Source organism: Eriocheir sinensis, chromosome 27, assembly GCF_024679095.1.
Source record: "Eriocheir sinensis breed Jianghai 21 chromosome 27, ASM2467909v1, whole genome shotgun sequence".
Lineage (NCBI taxonomy): Eukaryota > Metazoa > Arthropoda > Malacostraca > Decapoda > Varunidae > Eriocheir > Eriocheir sinensis.
This window is the reverse complement of record NC_066535.1, coordinates 14,023,857-14,047,783: the sequence shown is the minus strand read 5'-3', so window position 1 is coordinate 14,047,783 and position 23,927 is coordinate 14,023,857. Positions and strand designations below refer to the sequence as shown.

The 23,927-nt window shown below is 42.7% G+C and overlaps 2 protein-coding genes across 7 annotated transcripts; one reads left to right on the top strand and one right to left on the bottom strand.

Moving 5' to 3' along the window:
- The first annotated feature begins 661 nt into the window (after positions 1–661).
- Positions 662–17,645, top strand: LOC127004158 (protein O-linked-mannose beta-1,2-N-acetylglucosaminyltransferase 1-like). The gene is made up of 16 exons (XM_050871619.1): positions 662–751; positions 5,185–5,424; positions 5,658–5,811; positions 6,662–6,795; positions 7,172–7,486; positions 7,876–8,095; positions 11,387–11,517; positions 11,890–11,954; positions 12,967–13,146; positions 13,933–14,034; positions 14,503–14,704; positions 15,304–15,488; positions 16,065–16,197; positions 16,934–17,008; positions 17,281–17,390; positions 17,501–17,645. Exons 2-16 carry the CDS (start codon positions 5,218–5,220, stop codon positions 17,643–17,645), a joined length of 2,358 nt encoding a protein of 785 aa, XP_050727576.1. The 5' UTR covers positions 662–751; positions 5,185–5,217.
- Positions 17,643–23,927, bottom strand: LOC127004159 (AP-4 complex subunit beta-1-like). 6 transcript variants are annotated; one of them, XM_050871625.1, is made up of 6 exons: positions 23,903–23,927; positions 22,716–23,129; positions 22,227–22,327; positions 21,424–21,598; positions 20,780–21,045; positions 17,643–19,241 (listed from the first exon to the last, which is right to left on the bottom strand). In XM_050871625.1, the coding sequence occupies exons 2-6, from the start codon at positions 22,755–22,757 to the stop codon at positions 18,071–18,073; spliced, it is 1,755 nt and encodes a 584-aa protein (XP_050727582.1). In that variant the 5' UTR covers positions 22,758–23,129; positions 23,903–23,927; the 3' UTR covers positions 17,643–18,070. The 6 variants fall into 6 exon arrangements, with proteins under 6 accessions (XP_050727582.1, XP_050727578.1, XP_050727580.1 ...); XM_050871621.1 differs by lacking the exon at positions 23,903–23,927 and adding an exon at positions 23,863–23,880 and having other exon boundaries at positions 22,716–23,599; XM_050871623.1 differs by lacking the exon at positions 23,903–23,927 and having other exon boundaries at positions 22,716–22,814; positions 22,957–23,842.

The following is a 23,927-nucleotide window of genomic DNA, read 5'->3' as shown; positions in this document are numbered from 1 at the left end:
CCCTACAGGAAGCAGAATATTCGATAAAATGAGGAATATTCTACAAGCTTTTAAGTTTAAGAAGATTAGTGGTTTTAAAAATGTGATTATTGGGGTTGGGAGAGAGTTGGTGGTGGCGGTGGTGGTGGTGGTGTGGTGATGGTGATGGTGGTGGTGATGGCGTAGTAATATTATGGCTCCGGTTTTCCTTCTCTCTCTCTCTCTCTCTCTCTCTCTCTCTCTCTCTCTCTCTCTGTGTTTTCTTTTTTCATTTGTTCATTTAATTTTCTTTTCTTCTCCCTTTTCTTTTATTTTCGCTCGTAATGTCTTCTGTTCTCTCTCTCTCTCTCTCTCTCTCTCTCTCTCTCTCTCTCTGTGTTTTCTTTTTTCATTTGTTCATTTAATTTTCTTTCTCTCTCTCCTTTCTCTTTTATTTTCGCTCGTAATGTCTCTCTCTCTCTCTCTCTCTCTCTCTCTCAAATCCCGGCGGCAGTTTCAAGATCACAAAACCTTGAAAATTACTTGAAAATTGCATCTCGTCTGGTCACTTCACCAAAGAATTAATTACAAACTCGCTTTTAAGTTTGTAAGATGTAATTTTCACCCCCCAACCCCCCCCCCCTCTCTCTCTCTCTCTCGCTTATGTAACTGATGTTTTTTTTCTTCTTTGACCTTCTTTAACAGACGTAACGGAAGGCGGGGAGAGAAATAAGAGAAGAAAAGAAGAAAACGAGGGAGAAGGTGAAGAAAATGGAAGGAAAACAGGAGGAAGGTAAGAGGAAAAGACGACGGTTCAATGTGTGTGTGTGTGTGTGTGTGGCAGCAGTGTCTTGTTACCGCCGTGGGAGGGAGGTGTGTGTGTGCGTGTGTGTGTGTGTGTGTGTCTCTTTGGCAGGTAAATGAGGAGGAGGTGGTGGTGAAGAGGAGAAAAGGTAGGAAGGTAAAGATAAGAAACAGCAGAAAGAAGAGAAAAAAAGAGAACAAAGGAAAAGAAGAAAGGAAAGGAAAACAAGACGAGGAGGAGGAGGAAGTGAAGAAAAAGGAGGAAGAGAAGGAGGAATTGAGAGCAGTGAAGGAAAGAATAAAAATATGTAGAGGAGGAAAAAGTGGATAGAGAGAGAGAAATAGGAGGTGAATTAAGAAGAATAAAGTGAGGAGGAGGAGGAGGAGGAGAAGGAGGAGGAGGAGGAGGAGGAGGAGGAGAGAGAGAGAGAGAGAGAGAGAGAGAGAGAGAGAGAGAGAGAGAGAGAGAGAGAGAGAGAGAGACGGAAAATATTCATATGATAATCAGAGAAAATCGAAAGAAAACAAGAATAAGTTTGTGTGTGTGTGTGTGTGTGTGTGTGTGTGTGTGTGTGTGTGTGTGTGTGTGTGTGTGTTAGATAGATAGATAGATGTTGATGGATTGAGAAAGCGATGATGATGATGATGATGATGATGATTGCATAGGAGGGAAAGATAAGAAGCAAAAAGACGGAAGCTGTTTGTTTGTCTTCTTCTTCTTCTTCTTCTTCTTCTTCCTCTTCTTCTTTATCATCTTCTTTTACTTTTACTAATACCAATTCTTCCTCTGCATTTTCTTCTATATCTTCCTCATTTTCTTATTTTTTCTTACTTCTCCTCTTCTTCTTCCTTGTCCATCAACACCACCATCATCACTTCCTCGTTCACTTCCTCCTTCTCTTACTTCCATCTTCGTCTTATTAATATCACCATCATTATTATTTCCTGCATCATTGTTATCATCACCATTATTGTTGTTATACTTCCTTCTTCTCCTCCGACTCTTCCCCTCCTCCTCCTCCTCCTCCATGACCCGGCCCAGCGATGCGTGACATATTGATAAGGGCACCCAATCGACGGTGAACGAGGGGTAATGGAAGGAGCGAAGTCGTTCCCGTAAATGGAGTCAGGGCAAAGTAAAACACTCTCGTAGCGGCGTTCAGCGGTAGGCGAAGTGACTCAACTCCGGCGTGGCGTGCAGGAGGAGGAGGAGGAAGAGGAGGGGGAGGAGGAACTGTTGGTCGAATTAGAGTTTTAAGTGAGTCGTGGGATATGTGAGTGGTGCTGGTGGTAGTGGTGGTGGTGGTGGGGGGGGGGGGGGTAGTGTTATTGTTGTTGTTGTTGTGCTGCTTATTTTTATTCTTTATTTTTTTTCGTCTTTTTCTTTTTCTTTTTCTTCTTTTCTTCCTCCACCACTCCCACCCCCACTATCACTATTATTTCTTCCTCTCCATTTTCTTCTATACTTTTCTTCTCATTTTTCTTCTTCTTCTTCTTCTTCTTCTTCTTCTTCTTCTTCTTCATTTCCCGAACAAAAATATTCCTCAGGATCATTACAATTGTTTCACACTCCTCTCAGTTCACTTATTAATAGTAAACAACAATATCAAGTACACAAATAAATAAATATAAGATAAATTATGTCTGTCCGTCCATTATAATATGTTCAAATCGCTAATATGTTTGTGTCTGGTTGTTGATTTTTTTTGTGTGTGTGTTTATATTCTTCCTTTTCGACTCGTATTATTGTGTTAGACCTTAAGTGTTATCATATTCAATTATTTATATCCCGTGGTTTAAATTTTCTTATATATTACAAATGTGTTGGCAATATAATCTGTAATCTAATCTAGTTTAATATAACTATCTATAGGAGGCTATTTAGAAAGACTTCCTTGACTAGTAATGAGGAGAGTGAAGAGGAAAAACAGTATAGGAAGGAAAAGAAAATAAGCAAGAGGAGAAACGAGAGAAAGAGAGCCAGGAGGAAGAGAAGGAAGAGAATGCGATATTGTCTGATCTGTTCTTGTCAACCAATATTGCGAGTCTTTCTTTTTCGGTTCCGAGTCTTTCTTTTGTGAGTTTTCTTTCTTTCTTTTGGAGATGCGCCGAAAGGAAGGATATAGACAGGGAAGGGAAGTGTTTTTTTTGTTTTTGTTTTTGTATTCTCTTGATTCTTTTCCTTGTACTGATAACATGTATTGGCAGACTACACTGAGATTACAAAGTACACTGAGATTACAAACTACACTGAGATTACAAACTACACTGAGATTACAAACTACACTGAGATTACAAACTGCATTGAGTACATTATCTCCCCGTCGCTGTTTCCCCTCCTCTTCCTCCATTTCCCCGTCTATACTTCCTCCTCCTCCTCCTCCTCCTCCTCCTCTTCCTCCATCTCCCCGTCTATGCTTCCTCCTCCTCCTCCTCTTCCTCCATCTCCCCGTCTATGCTTCCTCCTCCTCCTCCTCCTCTTCCTCCATCTCCCCCACCGGAATATTTGCAGCCATAAGCGTTGGCATCTTCATTCCTCATCCCTACCGGCTACTTTGATGGTCCTCCTCCTCCTCCTCCTCCTCCTCCTCCTCCTCCTTGCATTCCTCTTCTAAGTGCCAGCGTCTTGATCCTACACCCCTAGAGGCAGCGATGATCCTCCTCCTCCTCCTCCTCCTCCTCTTCCTCTTCACCTTCTTCCTCTTCCCTGTTCTCTTCCTCCTCTTTCTCAGTGTCTTTATATTCCTCCTCCTCCTCCTCCTCCTCCTCCACCTCCTGACCGCCATCACTTTCAAGCAAAACTTTAACAATATTGCAGCTACGTCACATAGTAAGCACGTCATGATACACCAGAAAGAGGAGGAGGAGGAGGAGGAGGAGGAAGAGAAGAAGAAAAGAAGGAGGAGGAGGTGGCCACACATTACAAACTCAATCTTGAAAAGTGATATAAAAAAAAACACGCCTTGAAAAACGAGTAAAAAAAAAAGAAAGACAAATCAGCCTCATTATAGTTGATCAAGATTAATAACGACGTGTGAAAAATCAGGCATTAATATCACTTTTCACCGTCCGCTTACACCTATACATCCGTCCGCATCCATCCGTCCGTTCGTCCGTCCGCTGAAAGAGTGACGTTAATTAATAGCTATACCTCCGTGCGCCGAGTATCCCGGAAACGCGTGGAGCGCTTTTCCGATATATCAAGTTATTAAACAGCCTCTGACGCCGGGGCTTGCTCTGTTCACGCCCCTGAACTGTGATTAAAATTGAAGGTTAATTGGAATACCTGTCACCGCCGCCACCCCCACCACCATCACCACCCGAAGCCTCTATGTGTGTGTGTGTGTGTTTGTGTGTGTGTGTAAACAAGGACCACCATCATAATAGCCTTTCCCACGTACGCACGCACATACACACACGCCTAAGTAAACAGTGTGAGCGTGAATGATAAAAAGTCGTGTTTGCAGGGTTGTTTTATTTCAGTCAGGTACAGTAGTAGTAGTAGTAGTAGTAGCAGTAGTAGTAGTAGTAGGAAGAGGAGGAAGAGGAGGAGGAGGAGGTGGAGGAGGAGGAGGAAGAGGCGTGTCATCAGATATACACTCCCACATCCTTTTCTTCCTTCCTTCCTTTCTTCCTTCCTTCTCTTCTTTCCTTTCTTCCTTCCTTCCTTTCTTCCTTCCTTCTCCTTCCTTCCTTCCTTCCTTCTCTTCTTTCCTTCCTTCCTTCCTTCCTTCTCCTTCCTTCCTTCCTTCCTTTCTTCTCTTCTCTCCTTCTCTTCCTTTCTTTCTTCATTCCTTCATTCCTTCCTCTTGTTGTCGCTGCGCCGTCATTGCTGCCCTTCGTTAATACTTTTCCCGCTTAGCCTTTTTCTTTTTTTATCTCTGCCCGAAGATGTTGACCTCCCACCACGATCCATCCCTTCAGTCCCTCCTTCCTTCCTTCCTTCCTTCCTTGCTTCTTGACGTCATTCATTCACTCATTCACTCACTCATGCATTCATCCATTCTTTTTGGGCGTGTTTACTGTCTGACTTATTGACTAAATTACTGATTGACTGACTGACTGACTAATGTTTTTGCTACCTTGCTTTCTTGCCTAAATATCTACGTCTTATTTCTTCCTTTTTTCACAGTTTTCATTTATTTCTTACCCCGAGAATTTTTAGTTTCATCGTAATTGCTTTTTTTTTATTTCTTCCTTTCTTTTTTATTTCTTTAATTTTTCATCTCTCTTTTCAATACGCTTTTGAATGTTTTGCTTTTATCTCCCATTTCCATTAACACATTATATTTTTCCATCATTGCCATCTGAAGTAACAACAGCATCCCAAATCTTCCCAATGGTGAAATGGGGACGATTTATCCATTTTTCTCCTCTTCCCCGTAAGCTACAACGCATTTTAGTCCCTTATTTTTATCTTAGGTTACATCAGCGCCCCGAAGCTCCATCCTCACTATGGCGATGGCAGCAGGAGTAGTAGTAATATCAGTGATGGTCGTGGTAGCCGAGACCGCTCTGGTGCCGCTGAGACTGACGGTAGCTTCGCCGCGGGGCACCAACGCCACCGTCAACTTCAGCGCGGAGGAGGAGGCGATGAGGGAGATGGGGCTGACGAAGGACATGATGGAGGGCTCTCTGATACACGCAGACGCCAAGGGAAGGGTGAGTTACGCGCGAACAGCCTTTCTTCTGTATATATTTCGTCCTTTTCCATTACTTGCACTCTTTGTTTTGTTTTTATTTCTCTATGTGTGTCTTTAAGCTGCTTCCTTTGCTGTAAAAAAATGAAATAAAAAAATCAGTAAATATTCATTCATCGTTAGCTAGTAAGATGTCTACCTCACACCTTCTCCCTCCTTCCCATCCTTTCTTACCTCTCCCTCTCGCCGGGGCAGGTGGAGGAGATGGTGGTGGGCGGGCGGCACATCCCCCTGCACCTCAACGTGAGCACCTCCCTCTTCGGTATGTTCGCCCTCAGAACGGTGGATGGCAAGGACTGGCTCTTCTCCGACGCCAACTACACCAACGCCTCAATCCACGACCTCGATGGTGAGTGGAGGGAGAGGGGGCGGGGGGGGTAGTGAAGAATGTAAGGTGAGGGTCGTGGTGGTGGATGATGAAAAGTGATGGTGGTGATGAAGTGAAGAATAGGAGTGAGTAAGAATGAAGTGATGGTGTTGATGAATGGTGGTATTGGTGATGATGGTGAGGCAGAACGAAGAAAAAGGGGGTGATGATTGTTCCTAAGACTGGTGATGATTGGCAAGAATGATGGTGAACGGTAAGGATGAAGGAGCGTGATGGTGGTGATGATAATGGCGAAGGGTGATGATGGCGGGTGATGAGAATGAAGAATGATAGTGCTGATGATAATGGGGGTGATGGTGAGGGGTAAAGATGAAGAAGGGTAACAACGAAAGGCAGGATAAAGATGTGGAAAGGGTGACGGTGTGAATGGGTGGAGAGAAGCGATTGGAACAGAAGAGGGAAAGGGAGAGAGGATCAGGAATGGGATTGACGGTGATATATACGAGGAGGGAGCGCATCCATGATAACAAGGGTGGTGGTGCTGGTGGTGGTCGTTCAGATAGTATAGTGACTCATGTTGTCGTGGTGGTAGTGTTGAATGAAGGGTGATTGATGTTGTGGTGGTGATGGTGATGGTGATGAAGAACAATAAAGGGAGATGGTAATGGTAAGGGTATTAGTGGTGATAGTGATGAAAGTGTGGTGATAGTAGTGAGCATAGTGACATTTGAAACTATAGAACTGTTGTGAAGAGTAATTACCAGTTAGTTGTAGGCCTATTCCTGAAAAAATATCCAGTAACAACCATCACCACCACCACCACCACCACCAACAACAACAACAACACTATCCTCCACCTCCCTTCCCCCAGGTGACCCCAGCTTGGTGCCCTTGGAGGTGCCCCTAGAGTGGACTGTGCCCCCTCCCCTGAACCGCACCGAGCCCTTGGACGCCGAGCTCTCCTCCGGCACCACACACGCCTCCATCAGCGTGGGGAACCGCCTGGTGTGTGTAGAAGTAGTAGTAGTAGTAGTAGTAGTAGTAGTAGTAGTGGTAGTAGTAGTAGTAGTAGTAGTAGTAGATGGAGGTAAGAAAGAGGAGTAGTAGTAGCAGTAGTAGTAATAGAAGCAGTAGGAGGAGTGATTGTTGTAGTGGTAGTGGTAGTGGTAGTGGTGGTGGTGGTGGTGGTGGTAGCAACGCGTTTCCAATAACCTTCATTTGCAGGAACGTAATGTTGGTACTATGGATGATATGTTATGCATACTAATACTCTCTCTCTCTCTCTCTCTCTCTCTCTCTCTCTCTCTCTCTCTCTCTCTCTCTCTCTCTCTCTCTCTCTCTCTCCCCCCCCCCCCACCCCCCCCCACCCCACCCCCGATAGATACTCTCCGTACAAGAAAAGGGAACAAGACACCACCAACACAACATCACAAGGACAACATCAAACGCTTCCTCTTCCACCACAACCACTTTCCGCCCCTCTTCTTCGTCGTCATCCCCCGGCTCATCTTCCCACTATCATCTCATCCTCAAACTCGCGCCCGACACTGGTTGCCACCTACGCGTGCTCAACCCACACACCGGCCGGGTTACCTTGGCGCGGTACTTCAACACCAACGACCACCTCTTTGATCATGAGCTGAGCCTCGTCCTCGCCGGTCTGAAGGAGGGGCGGCTAGCGCTTCTTACCTCTTACGTGAGTACATGGTGGTGGGGGTGGCGGTGGGGGTTGGGGGTGGGAAAGGATGAGAGAGAGGGAGAGAAAGAAGGGGAAAGTTGTGTTATGTATGTTCGTGGTTTATATTACGTAGTTGTTTTTTTTTTATATATTGTTAATCATTCTCTGTTTTTATACATTTATATATGTATCTGTCTATCTGTATCTATCCTTGTATCTATCTCTACTATCTATATCTATCTATATATCTTTATCTCCATCTATCTATATATACATCTTTATCTATCTATCTATCTATATATCTGTCTACATATCTACCTATCTATCTATCTGTCTGTCTGTCTATCTTTATATCTCTATCTTTATCTCACCATATCTATCTATCTATCTATCTATCTATCTCCCAGCACGATGTCTCTGGACGCCTCGGGAGCAAAGTTCGCGACACCCTTCACGCCCTCGGCTCGTGGGCGGCGCCCCACCTCAGATTCAGGGACTGCTGGGCGTGGGCGTGGCTGGTGGGCGGGGGCACGCTCTCGGAGGCCCTAGTGACCAACCCGCGCGGCATCCTGGCCCACCCCAGCAGCCTCGCCCTCCACCTGACCCTCCCCGCTCCGGCCCCGTCAGGTGAGGTGTCAAAACTTCATTAGGTTAATCAGGTAAATCAGTCGCCAGGTTAATTGCTTCCTCCTGTGGGAAATGGATAATCACGGAGATGGGTCAGTTTTATTTACGGACTGCATTATTATTATTTTTTTTTTTTCGTTTTTTTAGGGAGGGTGTTATTAATGTGGGGCTTATTTTTGTAGCATTTTATTTCCGTGAGTAGATTTAATTTCTTTACTTTTTCTATCCTACTTTTCTCATTGGATTATTTTTTCATAGATATATTTCATTTCATTACTTTTTTCTTACTTTTTTATTAGAGAAACTTTTCTTATTTAATTCCATACGTAGATTCCATTTTACTTTTCGTTTCCTATTTTTTCGTTAGATTTTTTATTTTTTATTTCATAGGTAGATTTCGTTTCTTTATTTTTTCCTTACCTTTTTATTAGAGAAACTTTTTTAATTCGATAAATATTTTTCATTTCTTTACTTTTTCCTTCCTACTTTTTTCATTACGGATCCTTTTTATTCCATAGGTAGATTTCATTTCTTTACTTTTTTCTTACTTTTTAATCAGAGAATCTTTTTTTATTCCATTAGTAGATTTCATTTATTTACCTTTTTCATTTGGGAAATTTAATGTCACATAGTCTTGCTTTTCTATTTATTTATAAGTATTTCCTGCTGGTTCTTCTTAGGAGCTCATTATTGTTTTGCGAGTTAATTTGTAAGTAACTGTCTGATTTTCTTAATATGCAAGTCTCGTTATTCACTATTTTTCTTGTTGTTGTTTGTTTCCTTGCGAGGGGAATGAAGTATCACCGAGATAGCTGAATTTATAAGTACTTTTCCTTTTTGTGGGGGTTATTACTGTTTTAAGAGAGAGAGAGAGAGAGAGAGAGAGAGAGAGAGAGAGAGAGAGAGAGAGAGAGAGAGAGATTAGATAGGTGTTTATTTACTTATTTATCTTATTTATGTTTCCTTAAGTACTTCTCTCTCCTTTAATGGTTCTGCTTCTTCGTCTTCTTCGAGGGGGAAATTAATGATCAGATACGACTAGATATTTTTAAAGTATTTGTTCGTTTCTTTGTTTTTTGTTTCACTTGGTTGTTACTGTTGGGAAAGCTTTATAAGGAGTAGTTTGCCGATTTCCTCAAGTAGATCTATTTCCTTTACCTTTCATGTTTCTTCTTTTTTTCAGTTGGATTCACTTTTTTCCTTATTTGTTGTTTTCCTCTTTTTTTCCTTCATAAGTCAACAATTCTTTCGTTCCTCGTTTAAATGATTCCTATTTTCCTTGTTTTTCAGTTAGATTCTCTTTTTTTCCTTATTTGTTGTTTTCCTCTTTTTTTCCTTCATAAGTCAACAATTCTTTCGTTCCTCGTTTAAATGATTCCTATTTTCCATGTTTTTCAGTTAGATTCTCTTTTTTTCCTTCTTTGTTGTTGTTTTCCTCTTTTTTTCCTTCATCAGTCAACAATTCTTTCGTTCCTCTTTTAAATGATTCCTAATTTCCTTTTCCTTTTCCTTCCTCTGTCAGACACGTTTTTATTTTCTCAATTCTCTCCTTCGGTTAATTATTCTTCCTTCATCAAGTCCATCATCCTTTGTTCATCAGGTCATTTTTCTTCTTTTTCTTTTTCGTTTTTTTTATTATTTCATCAGGTAAATGGACTTCCCCCTCTCAGAATGTACTCGAGTCTTACCTCTTGTCTCTCATATCGCTAACATTAATACAACTTAAGACCATGCAGTAAGTTCTCAACGACATAATTATTTCAGTCATTAACCTTCCTTCACCACTCGTTAATCAAAGGGTAATGAACGGCACCATTATTGCATCAGTCACCATTTTTACTCCTCTTCCATGCAAGTTCACCCTCCGTCAAGCAAAATAAAAGAGAAATTAGAAGCGAAAACACATCACGTCAGCTCTGATTACCTTTATCATAACACTCGAGTTTGCGAGAGAAGGTGAAAGGGAAGGGGATGGAAAGGGAAGGGAAGTAGCTGGAGGTGTTACTGAGAGCGATCGAGGTAAAAGGAAAAGAGGAGAGGAAGGGAAGCAGATGGAGTGGTATTGAAAAAAAGTGAAAAAGAGAAAGAGGAGGGAAGAGGAAAGTAGATGGAGGTATTATTGATAGATGAAAGGGAAAGAGGAGGGGAAGGGAAGGCAGTGGAGATGTTATTTAGAGCAAGATGAAAGGGAAAGGGAAGGAAATAGAGATGTTATTTAGAGCAAGGTGGAAGGGAAAGAAAAGGGGAAAGAGAAGGAAGTAGAGATGTTATTTAGACCAAGGTGGAAGGGAAAGAGGAAGGGGAAAGGGAAGGAAGTGATGTTATTTAGAGCAAGGTGGAAGGGAAAGAAAAGGGGAAAGGGAAGGAAGTGATGTTATTTAGAGCAAGGCGGAAGGGAAAGAGGAAACGAACGGAAGTAGGTCGAGATGTGAGTTTACCTTTGCAATCAGTCAGCTTGCCGTGTAGGAGTGGGGTTAATGGGAGGCCTCGTTTGGGCAGTCAAGTGGCGGCGATTTAGGACGCGGAGGTGAGAGGGTGAGTCGAGGAGGACGCCCCAAGCACTCCAAGACGCGTGCACGGCGCCACTCCTCATTGTCCTTATTTGCTGTCACTGGTATTCAGGTGATGGCAATGATGATGGTTGTTCCCGTGTATTGGTCTATCTGGTATACCTGTCTGTCTGATGCATGAGAGGTGATAATAGAAAGAATAGAGACAACACCATCCTGGATCACCACCACCATCTCCACTACCACAACCATTGCCACCATTATCACCACAACTACCACCATCCCTGTCACCATTACCGCTACCACCACCACTACCACAACTATTTAACACCATTATCACCACAACTACCACCATCATCACCACCACCGCTACTATCACCACCACAACTACCAGCATTACCACTATTACTACCACCACCACCACATACAATCACCACTCTGCATCATCACCATTCACCACCACAACTATTAACACCATTGTCACCACAACTACCACCATCACCACCATCACAACTACCAGCATTACCACTATTACTACCACCACCACCACATACAATCACCACTCTGCATCATCACCACCAACACCACCACTACTGCTACCACTAAATACTGTCCACCATCAACATAATCACTATAACTACTACTACAATCCATCACCATACACCGCTACCACTATTACCATTACCAGTACACTATATATGCATCCTCAACCCAAACACCATCATCACCACTACCGCCACCACCATCTCCACCACCATCACCACCACCACCTCCTCCACAGAGAGATTTTGCGACACGTGGCCCTCTGGCGTCCGCTGGGAGAAACGGATGGTCCTTTGTGACCTTTATGACGGCTTCGGTGACCTCTGTGCATGTGACCTCCCGTACCAGCTCCCTCCCGCCACCAAGCCGGTCAGTTCGATAAAAAAGCAGGTCATGTCAGGTCGAGTTAGACACAAGCGGGTTGGCATCATTTATCACAACCTAGCAATGCTTTACACACACACACACACACACACACACACACACACACACACACACACACACACACACACACACACACACACACACACACACACACACACACACAAACAAACAAACAAACAAACAAACAAACAAACAAATTAATAAACAACCTAACATCAGAGCAAAGGGAGGAGGAGGTGATGACTTGTATGATAAATAGGATATCATTTTTCATGCAATGTGAGACAGTCATATTTTAATTATATTCTACCATCATAACTCGACTTGTGTATGTGTGTGTGTGTGTGTGTGTGACAGGCCTGGTGGCGGGAGCGGCTGGCGGTGGTGGTGGTGGCGGCGGACAGACCCCAGTACCTGTTCAGGTAAGTTTCAATTTTATTGATACAGTTTTCGTTAGTTTCTTTTTTTTTTTTCTTACGACTTTGTGGCGAATAATAGTACTTTATAGTGATAGTAATAATGAAGATGAATTTAATGATACTTGTAGTAGTAGTAGTAGTAGCATTAGTAGTAGTAGTACTATTACTACTACTACTACTACTACTACTACTACTAATAATAATAATAATAATAATAATAATAATAATAATAATAATAATAATAATAATAATAATAATAATAATAATAATAATAATTATAATAATAATAATAATAATAATAATAATAATAATAATAATAATAATAATAATAATAATAATAATAATAATAATAATAATAATAATAATAATAATAATAATAATAATAATAATAATAATAATAATAATAATAATAATAATAATAATAATAATAATAATAATAATAATAATAATAATAGTAATAACAATAACAGTAGTAGTAGTAGTAGTAGTAGTAGTAGTTGTTGTTGTTGTTGTTGTTGTCGACGTCAAAGGGAGGAAGAGGGATTGTGAAACATGTCGGCAACTTAAGTGTGACCAAATATTTATAACCAATTATCCAAACTTTGATGCTCCCACAAAACACCAGCGTCGCGGCGCCGTCACCTCCGCCGCCGCCTCGCGCCGCCTTGCCTCGCCCAAGTTTTGCCGTCAAATCAAACCCTTGGGAAAAATACGCCCCGCCGTGATGAAGTTGATGGCCAAAGTTACCAATGCACATTTTTCTTTCTTTCTCCCGGCTCCGACTTGGACCCTTAGCTAGCACAAGTTTTCCTTCGAGGATGATGTTGGGAGACAAGCATACGGCCGTTAAATCTCTCAAGGGTTTGCAAATTGGTCTTTCATCTATTTTCTATACGAACTAGTATACTGTAGTTCTAATCATAACATTCCTTCCTTCTGTTAGCCTCACATCTCTGCCATTAGCAAAGTTGAAAGTGCTCCTCTACCATCTGTGCTAAGGTTCCTCCCTCGGCAGGCTGTTGCGGCAGCTCCTGGGGCAGCCCGGCATGACCCCCGACCTCGTGCTGGTGAGCGTGGACGGGGCCAGTGAAGGGGCCAGAGCCAGCATGGCCCTGGCCGAGGTGCTGGGGCTGAGGCACGTGGCGCACCGCAGCGAGCCAGGCACCGGGTCTAACGTCTCCTCAAGGATCTCCAGGTAAACACACTCGCATTCCTGCCATCACACGCTGCCCAAATACTGTACGCGTCAGTTAATAAGATTATAAGACACTTAAATGCCCTCTCAACTCCTACGAAAGCCTTGTCAGTTATGCGTTCTTGGGGGGCGAAATGTCTTATAATACGACCTTTTAACTAGAAAAGCCCACAACCTTACATGACGCCCCGGCCGACTCTTGAACATCCAACCCAGAAATCACAACCTCTCCCGCTGTGTTACTTAGTAAAAAGAAAGATAGATAGATAGATAATTGTGCATATAAGTAAAATAAATTGCAGTTTGACCTTTACAGCAAGAGTAATGACAACACCCTTTGCCCAGAGGGTCTGTAAATACTTGCAAAAGGGTATATTAACTTTATCAGATCGTCCACGTGTCGAGATGGGGGGTGTTTTCTTTCCCGTGAGCATTCTGATCGTTGAGGCGCTATCTGCTCGTGGCTGTATGGTAACGTGCCCAACTTAGTGATAGCACACAGCCACTTATCAAGAAATATGTTCCGTACTAATGAACGTGTCAGGCAGAGTATCAGTAATGTTGCAATATACCTGTTTGCCTTATAGTGCAATGAAAATTTACATCTTAACTTTTCTACATCAGGAATATATTTACAGTAAAGTAAGATCTCAGTTAAAAAGAATAGTTTTATAAAGCCGAAACACTGCAAGAAATGTGTTTATACAATCTATTGTCTCATGTCCTTTCCCTTCCCTCCTTTTCCTTTACTCCTTAGACCTCACCCTCCACCTTTCACCCTTGCAGGAGTTTGCGGTTCGCGCTGTTCCAGGTCCTACAAAACTTTCCCCTCGAGGACAAGTTCATCATCTTGGAGGACGACCTCGTGCTGGCTCCAGACTTTCACTCGTGAGTGTCACACGCGGCAGACTTAGGTCGTTAGGGTCTGCTACTTCACTCCTCCCTGTCCTCGCCACACCCATCCTCCTCCTCCTCCTCCTCCTCCTCCTTATTCTTCTCCTTTGGCTCTTCTTGCTCTTCCTCGTTCTCCTTGTCTTCACTCTTCACCATTCTCATTCTTCTTTGTTCTTTTCTCTCTTCTTCTTCTTCTTCTTCTTCTTCTCCTTCCTCTTCTCCCTCCTTCCATTACCTCATCACTAAGTTCTCGCATTTTTTTTCTTCTTCCCACTTTTCTTCCTCTACCTCTGCCGTTTCCTGTAGCTGCATGCCCTTTCCAGTATCTACATCAATTAGTCACATTTCGGTGTTGTCAATGAGACGGAGATGAGCTCTGAGGCCACGCGCAGCTACAGCGTATGCCCCCAACTTCACCTTTACCTTCCTTCAACCCTCGCGCCATGCCTCTCCGCTCCCCAGGTACATGCAACAGACGGCGGCGCTGCTGGGGCGGGAGGAGGAGAAGGTTTATGCCGTGTCCGCCTTCTCGCACTTCGCCACCCATCACACCGCTAGCGACGCCACACGCCTTCAGAGGGTCACCTCCTTCCCCTCCTGCGGCTGGATGACCACACGCGGCTTCCTCCAAGAGACGCTCCCGAAGTGGCCCGCAGCTAACGTGGTAGGCCTTGTAAAACCTAAGCCCGGTAGCAGCGGAGAAAAATGAGAAGAAATCACCCCTCACACAAACCAGTTCATAATATATATCAAAGCATTTGTGATCAGATTATGCATCATCTATTTTGTGGGGGTTTATATCATGGCACAAACTTGGCCCGTCGCTGCTACCAGGTTGATAGGAAAACAACAATGGTGATCGGAAGCAAAACATTTTAGAGGATGGGGAAATTCGCGTATCTCGGACAAATATAATTACTGCAAACAAAACTAAACAATAAATCAGAAGAAATGAATAGGATGGGTACAGGAACTTGGAGCCTTACGAAAGATTTTGAGAAAAGTTGATATTCTCCGACGCTTTTGCCTCTCATATCAGCTATTTCCAAAGGCCGAAAAGGTGATTACACGCGTTCTAATGAGTTTTTTCACTTTCATGGTGAAGGAAAAGACAAATTATACCACTGGGTTATAAAACTACCTATGGAAATGTCCCAAATCTCTTAGGGACTGCTGGATGGGATTGGATGTTGTTGCAGGTCCTTTTATTTTTTCATTCATTCATTTATTTATTTATTTATTTTATTTATTTATTCTTCGCAGGGCTCAGACTGGGACTACTGGATGGGGTCGGAGGTCGTGCGCCTCGGGAGGGAGGTTGTTCTTCCCGAGGTGCCCCGGACAACCCACGCTGGCACGCTCGGCTCCCACACTGACGGCGCCATGGCCCGGTGGTTCAAGGAACGCCCCCTCACCTCGGCCCCGCACACACCGCTCAACCTGACGGCGTGAGTTGCTCCTGGGGGCGGGGTGGTCAAGGCCAGTATGCTAGGCCAGAAGTTACGAAACGACATCATTGTGCATGCACGGCCCAGTTCGCGAGTCAGTCATCTTGCATAGGTATATAGTAACACTGAGTGGAGTGGGTAATGCCTTATGTACTACTGCATGTTTAGTGTGCTGTGCAGGTCACAGCCGGGAAATCAAGATGTAGCAGGACAAGACTGATGAATTTTGATTAATGTCAAGTGCACATTTTTCTTACTTGATGGATCATAGATTTATAGTCTCAAATTACACCAGTAGGAACATGGCAATCAAGATAGACGATGAATACATTAACAACCGCGGGGTGCCCTAGCCTGTTTGGCTCGACGCTAGGGTTCGACTCTTGTCTCTGACTCGGATTCGAATCCCGAGCCGAATGTTGGGAAAGAAATATAGAGATCTATTTCTTATGTGCTTGGGGAAGTGGAAATACCCCCACGACATGAGCAGCAGTACGAAAACACTGCTTTAAATAAAATAAAATAAAGAGCCAAGGAAAAAAGCAGCAACTAATCCTATCATCCCTCACTTCGCAGCGTCAGCCGTGAAGTGTTTGAGGCCCAGGTGCTTCGAGAACTGTCCCTGGTAAGGCCCCTCACCCACACCAATGCCAGCAACCTAGCAACCACTCCTGCTGGCTACAGACCACTCCAGATCCCCCTCCACCAGGCGAGTCTCGTTCCCACCGCTGCTACCTAATATTGAAGGCGGTGGACTGGTGGCAATGGAAGTAAAGACGGCAGTTGTTAGGGTAGTAGTAGTATATTAATTTAACTGCACCAACGGAGCTGGAGAAGGTTTTGTTGTCTTGCTTGTTTGTTGGCATGATAACGCAAAATGTAGCGGCGCAGTTTTCATGAGACTTGGTAGAAGGGTTTACACACACACACACACACACACACACACACACCACCACCACCTCCCCTCCCCCCTTCAACCATCACAACATTTCCCGATATCCCTTTCATAGTTTTTTTTTTTTATTATATTTCGACAATGTATTCATGATATGTACATTTTCAGCTTAGCAGCTGCAATTACTAAATAAACCGATTATTATTATTATTATTACACACACACACACACACACACACACACGGTCATCATCATCACACACCTTTTTCCCACAAAGGCTGAGCAGCAAATATAAGACTTAAAAAAATCAATCTTGGGAGTCCAGTCCCTGACCTCACCCGCCTGTAGTGTGGGACCTGTGCCCCTTTTAGTCACTCGTTGGAATGTAAAGATGTATTCACTCATATCTCAGGGTCACAACATTTCCCGATATCCCTTTCATAGTTTTTTTTTTTTTTTTTGATTACGTAAATATTTTTAGAAATTTGTTAATTTACTCATTCATTCATTTATCATTACATATATTATTTTTGGGTGCCTTGTCCAGCAGGATGGGGCAGTGTGGGTGGTGCGTGTCAGGATGCAGCATGTGGAAGACAGCTATGCCTTCAGGATCTTGGCCAAGGTGAGACTTTCTTCCTCCCGCCTTTCACCCTGTTGTACAGCAACACAATGATTTTTGTTAAGTATAGAGCAAGGAGTCCAGAAACCTTGGTATAGTGTGTTTATATAGGGTTGTATTTTGCTGTGGTTTTCACCTTGCTATGTATCTCAGCCTTTGATGTTGCATATAATGTTAGCAAAAACTCCTATCTTACAAGCCTGGAGCCTTTCTCCAATGTAAGTTAAAAAAGAATCACTGTCACACTTGAACTTCATGTCCCAACATTCATGCAGAGCCTTGGGTTGTGGCATGGCGATGCTCGGAACCATCACCATGGACTGTGGCGGATCCCCTACCATAATGCAGTGCTGCTGGTGGTGGGTGTTCCCTTCTCCAGGTACAGGTGAGTGGTGCTTTCCTACCTGAGTACATTATATCTAATAGGTGGCATCACAGCATTATAAGGTAGAAGGTGATCAGAGCAGAGGTGGTGAATTTTCAATTGCCCAACAGTGCCCGTGTGAGGAACATCGGCCGAATCCTTCACGCCACTCCTGCAGGCATGAGAACCCTCCAGAGCGAAGGGGATGCTCTAGAGGGTGTCGACTTCATGCAGCATCAGCCACATGACTTTATGGACTTATTAGGACTCAAATGATAGTGTAATTTTATTGTTTTATTGTACAGTTCATCAGTGCAGATATGCACAACCTGCTTGGAAAAAAAATCAGGTGTTTATATGAAATGACTACAGCTTATGGACAACTATACTGTCCCATTTAAGAACAAACTTGTCATATTCAAGTTCAGGAAAACAAAAAAATTTAGTGCAAAGGAAAACGGATCCCAGTGAGCCAGAGCACACATTTGTTGACTCTTCACTCCTGCTCACCCTCCTCAGTCACATAGGCCTGATGATTTTGCTGGACCCTAAAGAGGCAATGGATCAGACTTCAAGAGGTTCAGTTATTTTGAAGAAAATGCAGGTAGAATATTTGACTCCGTGAATGATTCACTAAGACTATAATTTTTTATAATAAATAAATATTTAATATATATTTTTCAAAACAAAATATATAAAATCTATTCACTCCCCTCAGAGTGCTCCTCTTTACACTCTTCCTTATTGCTAGGAGCCAAGTGCCGTACAGCAGCACCTAGAAGAAAGGCAGCATCACTAGGGTGTTCCTGAAGTGTTGCATAGACCAATGCAGCACGAGAAGCTGCTTCATCTGAAGATTTAAAGGCTCGGGCAAGAATTCCTGCCAACAAAAGCTGAGTCTGGGCTGGACGAGAGATAAAAATCTGTGCTGCTGCTGTCACCAAATCTGCATGTACAGATGGAGAGAAGGAAAGTGAGGACATACGTTGGAGAATGTCTGGAGAAGCGTCTAGATGAGGAGCCAAAGTTCCTAGCACAAAGAGAACAAGGGAGGGTGCTGCCTCCTGTACAGTTTCTAGTGACAGAGCTCTTGTAATAGCTTCTATCAAATCATGGGGTAGTTCTGGTTGACTCTGCGATGTTGATATCGTTTTTGGATCCATTCTTGGTTCTTCACTAGGAACAGATAATTGGGAGAAGAGCCCTTCCAAGAGTGTTTGGTTTTGAGACCCCACATTCCCTTCAGAGGAAGGCTGTGAGGGGACAGGCTCTGTACGGTTTTCACTAACATCATTCTCAGCTGCAGGTGGTGAAAGGACAATGTTCATGAGACATTCAAGAGCAGCAATCACAACTCTTTCAGCAGGAGCATCAAGAAGTGTCACCAGCATAGACAAGCACATGCTGTTGGCTGCAGCGTTCACCCGTGCCAGTAACCCCATGCAGCTCACAGCGCTCCGGAAACTCTGATAATCACTGCAGAATGGCTTCACCTCCTCTATGAGACAGCACACGTTGTCCTCTGTACTGATGAGAGGGAGGACTTTGAGCTTCTGTGTTTTAAGGAATCCAGGATCCTTGGCCCGCACTAGGAAATACTTATAATGAGGACCAAACACCTTACGGATGTCTCCAAGTGTATGTAGAAACTCCAGCAGTAAGTAAGATGTCTCAGATATATTGCGGCTGAGAATCTTGCACACTGAGGGCTGTATCACTTCCAACATATCCTTCTTGAGGTGTGGGTGGTCTTGGGTCCAGTGAAGAAACAGCTTCACTGTGCCAACAAGGACAGCAGGAGCCCTTGAAAGCAGCAGCTCATCCAAGGTATTCAACAAGAGAATCAGCTCCTCCTCTGATTTGGGAGGATACCTGAGGTAAGCAATAAAAATTTTCATTAATCATGGAGGTTCCTGTTTTGTTGTGCCTTCTACTGTATTATCTTGTCTAAGGGTGAGGCAGAAGCAAAGTGGTTCATGCATAGAAGTGGTGAACTTGGGGTTTCAGTTCCTCAACAATACAAGTTATGCGAAGGCTGTGTAGAAGTTACATTTTTTTTGTTTGACTTTTATAGTCAAAATAAGAGTTGACTCTTACATGGATACTACTACTTTCTACTGCTGCTACTACTACTACTACTACTACGACCCCTTCTTTTCTAGGGGCTAAGATTTATTCCTCAGTCGAGCATATCATAGCCTTAGACTCTTAGAGGGACAACCTTTTGTGTCAGACAGACTTTGACACATCTATAAACAATTGTCAAATGCTGAAAAACAGCTGAATAATGCTCACAAGTTGTCTACTGACTATATCTTAAACTGTAATTTTGGTTGAGTGGAGCACCATGAAGTATCATGAGACAAACTAACAAAAAAAAAAAAAAAGGATTAATAAATAAATTGATAAATAAACAGATAAATCAATCTATTCATCTATATTTCAATAACCCGTGCCAGTTCAGGGTGATAAACACAGAAATATCATAAAAAGCAATGTGCCACTCTCTCCTCCAAGGTTCAGTGGTTAGCACGCTTAGCAATGAATATGCAGGCTTGAGTCTGATCCTTCCTCAGGGCAGTTGGTGCCCAACTCAGCCAGCTGTTCATCCTCTCTCAATAGCTGATCAATAAGTGGGTTCCTGAGGAAACTTGAAGCTAAACTGTAGTAATTGAGAGGTCACACTTGTTCTATGTCCAGGGACAAATGTGTTCTTAATGAGGATTCTAGAGATTTAAGAATATACAATGCATATTCACCTAGATGAAACTTCAGAAGCAATACATTGGCAAGAAAGGAAACCTGGACTGACGGTGCTGAGAGAGGGACTGAAAGCAAAGGAGAGGACTCTAGAAAGGAAAAATTGAAGCCAATCTCAAATTTTTAAGATGTCTATGCCAGCAACAAGAATTCTATTAAAATCTCTGAGAGGGTGATCACGACACATTTATGAAGAAAATATTACCCAAAAATATGCCCCTTGCAAGACCCATACTTCATATTAAACTACTGTTATTTTTTAGCCATAATTATACATCGACAGGAGTGGTACCATATTTTAGTTTTAGCAAAAAATAATGAAATTACACCTAATTTACCAATTTTCTGATAAAAGAACATGACAAGACAGGACTGTGTGAAGTTTGTCATTTTCTTTCTGCCAAAAAGATGAGCATAAGACTTGTGTAAGGCGGAAGATTAAGGCTGAATAACGTTACTGGTGCCATACAGCATGGAAGGTTTGTCACTTCCTGAAATATACCTCATCCAGTATGTAGGCCACTGCAGCCCTATTGAAGTTTACAAATGAGATAACATGCAGCAACAGTCATTATTATGAATAACTCCAGGAAAGCTGTACTTACAGCATAACTATTGTGTGTGAGGCACAATAATTTGTGTGGACTAACCTTCCTAAGATGGTGAGAACATAGACAGCATTGCACTCAGAAAACTGCATGATCCTGCCCAAGAGGTAATGGGCAATGTTCTTGTTGACCACTATGCCACCCTCTGCCTCCAATATGTGGTCCAAGGCCAGGATGCAGTTGGTAATGGCTATGGAGTCTGAGTCACGCAGTCCATCATAGAGTGCATCAGTTAATCCACATTCCAAAACCGCCTCAGGAGCATGGTCAAAGAGCCTAACACAGCCCAATGCTCCACACCGCCGCACCTGCAGGCAGCCAGCTTTTACATGTTGAACTAAGCAAATTAGTGTGATTCATAAAAATACTCTATCATATACTTACTATATATTTTATTTAAATTTTCCAACTCTTGGTCATAATTACTGTCTAACATATATGTCAGGTATATTATCTGTTAAGATTCTGATGGATAGATTATTTGTAATGCCATGGGCATGACCCAAATTATAACAATTAGTAGGGAAAATTACCACACAATGCTATGTGTAACACAAGGGATCACAATGAACTTCAGTCCAGTGATATCAGTTTTAACACATCCTCTGTAAATTTTGGCTTTGGTTGTTGCTCCAGACCTTGAGAATTATAGCACATAATAACTACTGTGAAGACAATAAACATACCATTGCTGCTTGATCACTCAGTGCAGATGTCAAAGCCCGCACAGCACTCTCTTCTACCCCAGGCAGAGCTGCTAGTGCTGAAATGCTGGCACTTCGAATGATTGGGTTGGCATCACTAGCATCCCTCAAGAGCAGATTGGCAGTTAAGAGGGCCAAGTCATTGTTACTGCTACATCTGTAAATAATCAATGCTTGGAATTTTACTCTTATTTCCATATAATACATAACAGTAAACATGCACTTCCCATATGTAGGCAGAATGTTGTTCCCTTGAATTGGGCGAAGAAAATATAAAATCTATATGGCAAAAGCTAATGAATGACAAAAATATCTAAAAGTTGCAAAAAATACATGCTCAGGGGCAAATATTAACTGAAGTGAACACTATTACCGAAAGTATTAGGTACTCATATCCCTCACATTTGTCCTTGACCCTGTGAGGGGAAATAGCCCATTACTCCAAGGACACAGAGAAAGTGTGAGATTTAGAATACCACAGTTACCTTCCTCAGGTATACTACTATTTGTTGATCAGCCTGAAAGGGAGGATGATCAGCTGGGTGAGCTGTGTACCGACTGCCTGGACCAGCATTTGAACCCAGGCCCGCAGATTCGTAGCTAGGAGTGCTAAGCACTTCACCACCAATAAAAAGCACAATGCAAAAGTATGCTCAAATAGGCAAAGAGAATTCCATTCATTCTAAATATATTAATTTGCTATCCTTTACTGGCAATATGTAAAACTGAACTCAATATTCCTAACAACTTTGTGGAGGGAATCCTGGAACGTCAACAATACTCACTTGTCTGCAATGTGGAAACATGTCAGCTTCTTGCAGAGTGTGTCATGGGATGCCAACAACTCCACCACATCACTTGTAGGAAGGTCAGCCCCTCCTATCATCTGCAGATTGTGATGAAAATGTGTTTGTTAAGTCATAAAAGTAGAATGGTTTCAGAGCTAAACTCATCACCACAAGCTTTCCAGAAAATGCATTATGTAACATTAATATTCTTCATTCTATATGATGTTTAAACAATATAAACAATGGTAACTTTACATAAATCTTTTATGAAAGTTAGAGGATGGAACTATTTCATATTCATTTTCATTTTAAGAATATATACCATACTACTACACCGCTCAACTAAAGGCTAGTAGAAATGAAATAGCTGAATAATTAGCAAAACTTATGAGAGATGACATAATCTGTAGAACTGCCTTGAAACAACAAAACAGCTCCACCTCAGGTAATACTATAGTTAGGAAGAGACAGGAGCCACACTGATACCTTGGACAGTAACTGCTTCTTTTCTGGACTCATGGGGACCATTGTTGCTGGCCTCTTCCTTGGCTCAACAGTTGCAGTAGTACCTCTCTTGAACTGTGCCTGTTATAATTAGTGGGTGACACCGACAATCTTCACTCATTTAACAGCATATGACTCTGTTTCTCTATGGTATTGCTCTCGGTTAAATGATCTACCACTCATTCACTCTAACAATTCTCTTTTCCTAGGCAGTGTTGTTTACTTTGATTGTTGTTGCTGTTGGAGGTGGTGGTGTTGAAGGACTCTGGCTGTCTGTTAGACCCTACTCGCCCTGGCATCATGGTGACCAGATGAAGATATTTTTTAGCGCTGTCCTCAGTCTTGCGCCGCCTCAATCTGGACATTAATTTGCCCTCCTTTTTTGGGCTTAGCTACCTGAAAAGAATCATATAGATCATATTAATTACCAAATTTTGAGATTAATTTGCCCTTTGCAGTTGAGGTATTGCTCTAAAATAATATTCAACTCACTCAGGTTGTTGACAGTTGACACAATCTTTTGATAGATTTTAAAGTGCCAGTCGTCACTCTCCTAACCATTTACATTGCAAATCATTATTAAGATTTATATAGACAGGTAAACGTTGATGAGTTTGGTGCCATTTTGATAGCGATAGCTTATCCATTCTTGTTGTGTGTTTGAGGACTTGGAGGGCGATGCCAGGGCCGAGGGGGTCACTGGCCAATAGGTCTTGCAGTGTTGGTCTGTGGATATGAAGCTTGGCTAGGAAGGCCTGAGGATGGTGTGGGTAGTGGAACCTTTGGCCGCGCAGGAGAAAGTGTTGTGTGCCCTGCCGTGTGGGGCACCAGGGGCAGGGTGGGTCTTAGGCACTGGACTCCAGAAACTGTGAACGGACATGAGTACTTCGGGTGAATGACAGTCTGAACCGAGTTAGTTAAGACATGACATGCACTGAGCAAACCTTGGAGGAAGGAGCAAATAGTGCCAAAGGAGGAGATCGAAGCCTAAAATAAATAAATATAAATAAATAGGAAATAATAAACTAAAGGCTAAGAAAACTGCAAAAGCAAATAAATTAGAGAACAGAAGAAGTAGAAGACTTGATGAAAGAATTAGCCATAACATAAGTGTGAGAGGACAACAGACGGGCAACAAAGGTGATGAACAGCTGATGTGATGAAATTACAGTTTACAGCGAAATTGAAAACTGG